Here is a 4,645-nt window from a genome sequence, read left to right as displayed (position 1 = left end):
TAATCCTGATGTTATTTCGATTGTTGTTGAAGCTGTAGTGCCTACACTAACAGGAGTATTACTAGACAGTTGATAGTAGACCTCATAACCAGTAGCTCCTGATACAGTAGACCAGGAGAGTCTTACATGAGTTAAACCAGTACTTAATCTTGTAGCAGTTAAACCAGTTGGAGTATTAAATACTAAAAATAAATTATAAATATCTAATAAAAATAATAAATTTGACAAACCTGATAAACTCAATGATGTGGTACTACTTAATGCCTGAACATTTCCAATACGACCATTAGTACCATCAGTTACTCTCTCATTAAATACAGTACACTGATAGTTACCAGCTTTTCTTAAGTTTGTTATTGTCACTCTTGTAACAGATCCTGGTCCATTCACTATCACACGAGACAGTTCAGTAGATGCTATATGTATATTAGTATTCAAGAAACAACTGACAGTAGTAGGAGGACCATCAGAGACATTGAAACTGAGACTGAAGACTGGAGGAGTAGCTAATCTACTAGTGGAGAGGAGAGAGAACTGCATAGTAGGATCAGCATCAGGACCATCTGTAAAAGAAGTACATTAATTATAGTCTATATTCATCACATACCATTGTTATTGTATCCAGGATCAGTATATGCTCCAACCACTAGTGTTTGATTCACTCCATTCTCATCAGGAATGATACACTTGTATAAACCTTCATATCCTGATAGTCCATCTCTTCTAGCTAGTGCAATCTGACCACTGAACCTCTTACTGAACACTGGACTAGGAGCTGATGGATCATCAAATTCTCCGTCAAATAAAGGTACTTCAGTTCCATTAGGATAATACCACACTCCAATATTAGTAACATTGTTAGCACTCTGACACCACAAAGCATCATTGATATTATTAACATCATTATTTTCATCTTTATCATAAAACTGGCTAGCATATATCATAGAGTAATCAGGTATTATCCTGTCCTCATAAGCTAGGTACAGTTGAACACCTGAGTATTAGTATAGATCTAAAAATTACCAAAATTAATTTTCTTACCATGACTGGTTAGGATGGTAGGTTCTTGTCCAGATACAGTTATCAGTTGAACTAGTAGTGGTATGAGTAAAATAAAGCAAGAGCTTGTTGACAGTGCCATCCTGTTCCCTAGAATGATACTGCTCATTACCTTTTGCTACTTAAAAGTCATTATATGGGTAAGTTAACTTATTTTATGTAACTGACATTAATAAACATTACTTATTCTAGAACATACCAGGGGCATAGGAATAGGGGACAGCCGCTTTATTGACCTGGGGGCTCTGCCGCCCCCCCCCCCACTTTTACTAAACTGGCTTTTGTGAAAATTACACCATTTCAACTTATACCAATAAGCACCTCATAATGATAATGCACCAAGTCATTCAAGTCAATTTTAATTTCCTTTAAATGCATGGCTGAACTAATTCAAGTTACAAGTATGGCTACTAGTAGAAAAAGACAAGCTATTATTAGTCTATTATTATTATTATTATTATTATTATTATTATTATTATTGTTATTATTATTATTATTATTATTATTATTATTATTATTATTATTATTATTATTATTATTATTATTATGAACTTAACAGTATAAGACAATATAGGCAGAGACAAGAGAAAAAGGACAGAGGGTACTGAAGGACAGCAACAACATGTGTTGCAGCCAGAAAAAAATAAAATAAATAAAAGTAAATAAATAAAGTAAATAAGTGAATTAAAGTTTGCATGAGTGATTATTGGAGATGACAGGAAGTACAGGGACAAATGTAGTGGAATGTGCATAGAGAATCAGGTGAGAAATGTAGTAGAAAGTGATCCCAAAAAAGTGAGCATACAGCTGCCTCTTGATAGTGCCGTAAGTAAGAGTGAGATCAAGGCAGTGAGAAGGGATAGTGTTCCATAGCCTCACAACACAGTTAAAGTAGAATTGGCGCGTGGTAGAAGTTCTCCGGAATTTTAATGTGAGAAATTGCATGTATCATTATCAACTATGTGCGGTGCCTGCCCCCCCACTTTTCAATAGCTTCCTACACCTATGCATACACATCTTAAACTAACCACTGGCAACATATTTGCATGTACAACAAATATAATGTTAATTATAATGTAGAGTAATGTTTGTACATAAAAGATGAGCATCATTAAACAGTTGGTATTTCATATTCAGTAGAAGGTGGTGGAAGAGGAGTCTCATATTCATTATTAGTTGTATCATACACTGGCTCAACAGTTGATCTATTAATAATAACTTTAAATAATAATAATAATTGTATTTTATATAACTGACTGTGTTTGTTGTACTGTACTGTATGCTGGACTATCCTTCATTAGTATATCATCAGCAGTACTGTATGTGTGTGTGTATAGACATAATGTAATAGTCAATAGTGTAACTAACTTTGTTTTAAATTCAGTTGTAGCATAAGCTGGACTGCACTCCATTACAATGTCATTATCTGATTTTCTATAAATTTTAAAATTAATTCAGTAATGAATGGGTACACATTTACCTTTTTTGATTAATATTAGTTCTTTTTTTGTACAAAGCTAGGGCCAGTATAATTATTATAATTATAGCCAGTACTAATAATACAATAAAAACTACACTTAGGCCAACTATCACTCCAATATTCCCCTTATCACTGACTAATACAGTAGTCAATGGAGTAGTCATGGTAGTTGTCTCAGTAGAATAAGTAACTATAAACATAAACTGATTAGTACATGCATCAGCAGTGATATGTTTACTCATGTTTAATGACACTATTAATGACATTACTTTAAAGTAAACTGATTATAATACAACTATTAGATTTAGTATATGTATACTGTCTCACTTGTTGATGATCCTGTAACAGTAATGACTGATGAAGTACTTGATACAATAGTAGGAGTTAGAGTAGCACCTAAATACATGTAGTAAGCATCATTAATGAAGTAACTTATTATAGTATAACCTGGTGGTATTGGTTTAGTCCTCTCTCCTTCATAAATGATTCCATTAACAGTAAATGATGTAGATATAGAGAACAAGTAGCTAAGATTAGGATTTAATCCTCCTATTAGACCTTCAGTAGTATCACCTGGGAATACTCTCATTCCTGTCTCTACTTGTCTCTTCTTTCTTGAGGAGCTACTGGTTGACTCATAGTAGACAGTATAATGACTAGCTCCAGAAATAAAACCCCACTTGGCCCTCACTGCTGTAGAATTAAGCTTTGTTATAGAAAAGTTTTGATTGACAGCTAAAAATTTTAAAACATGATCATCATAGTATTCTCAGTAATTTTTTTACGTATTTCAATAGTAGTGTATTCTCTATCAGTCCATTCTCCTGGTCCAATACTAGTATATGCTCTCACTCCAATAGTATAACTAGTATTAGGTATCAATCCTGCTATTTCGTAATAAGTGTTAGTAGTGTTAGTTATATTGTATGGACCAGTACTGGTAGACTCTCTATATCTTATCTCATATACTGTAATGATACCATTAGGTATTGTAGGAGGATTCCATACAATAATTATTGCAGTTGGTGGGATTGCATGTCTTAGATCAGATATCACACCAGGAACTGTGTTAAGATCATGTTAAACTGATCAATATCTCATTGACTTACTTGATTCAGCAGTTAATTGTATTTCTTGTCTAGCTAGTCCATTCATATTATAATTATAAGGTATTATACTCACAGTATAGTTAGTATATGGTATTAATCCTGTGAGATTATACATTCTGTTGTCTCCTCCAGTGATATTAACAGTATAACTAGTGTTTGAAGTGATGTTAGTGTATGTGAGGTAGTATCCAGTGATTGGTCCATTCCTTCCATTGCAAGATACTTCATCCCATGATACAGTCATTGACACTGACTCTACTGATGAGAATATAATATCACCCACTGGTCCAGTAGGAGCTATTGAGAAGGGACTAATAATAACCTTTAATAATTATAATTTTTCACTCACCAGTTAAAAGTGTAGTAGCTAAAATATTGGTAGTCAAATAAGCTACATCAGATCCATATACTCCAATAAGATCAAAGCCACATTGACTGTAAGGAGGTATACCAGTTGAAGTATGTGGTGATGAAACTGATGTTGTACTATTACTAGTGACTGATGATTCACATACTCTCCTACATCTCCTATTAATATTATAACTAATTGGTACTATAGGAGTTGGTGGACTCCATGTTAGTGTAATGGAAGAAGCTTTAACTAATGAACCCATAAAATAATTAACAACTGGATCACCTATAATAATATTATACATGTACATATGCTAATTTTAATTAAGATAACTTACTAAATGTTAACATAACTGAAGCATTACCACTAGGTAGAGAAGCTGATCCATAAGATACTACATAGAAAGTGTATGTAACCCCTCGAATCAATCCTGATGTTATATTGATTGTTGTTGAAGTAGTTGTGCCTGCACTAACAGGAGTATTACTAAACAGTTGATAGTAGACCTCATAACCAGTAGTTCCTGATACAGTAGACCAGGAGAGTCTTACATGAGATANACCAGTACTTAATCTTGTAGCAGTTAAACCAGTTGGAGTATTAGATACTGAAAATATTAATAAAGATTTTTAACAGGAATAATAG

At 33.3% G+C, this 4,645-nt stretch overlaps 1 protein-coding gene across 1 annotated transcript; it reads right to left on the bottom strand.

Annotated features, from left to right (window-relative positions):
* Nucleotides 1-2,077: 2,077 nt before the first annotated feature.
* LOC109586070 (uncharacterized) lies at nucleotides 2,078-3,419 on the bottom strand. Its single transcript, XM_020002249.1, has 7 exons — nucleotides 3,325-3,419; nucleotides 2,987-3,274; nucleotides 2,867-2,935; nucleotides 2,540-2,729; nucleotides 2,428-2,493; nucleotides 2,317-2,376; nucleotides 2,078-2,264 (listed from the first exon to the last, which is right to left on the bottom strand). The coding sequence occupies exons 2-7, from the start codon at nucleotides 3,126-3,128 to the stop codon at nucleotides 2,171-2,173; spliced, it is 621 nt and encodes a 206-aa protein (XP_019857808.1). The 5' UTR covers nucleotides 3,129-3,274; nucleotides 3,325-3,419; the 3' UTR covers nucleotides 2,078-2,170.
* Nucleotides 3,420-4,645: the final 1,226 nt, after the last annotated feature.

The sequence above is a fragment of the Amphimedon queenslandica genome, unplaced genomic scaffold (assembly GCF_000090795.2).
Source record: "Amphimedon queenslandica unplaced genomic scaffold, v1.1 AMPQUscaffold_12953, whole genome shotgun sequence".
NCBI lineage: Eukaryota > Metazoa > Porifera > Demospongiae > Haplosclerida > Niphatidae > Amphimedon > Amphimedon queenslandica.
The sequence above is the reverse complement of the archived record's forward strand: the minus strand, read 5'-3'. Positions and strand labels throughout refer to the sequence as shown.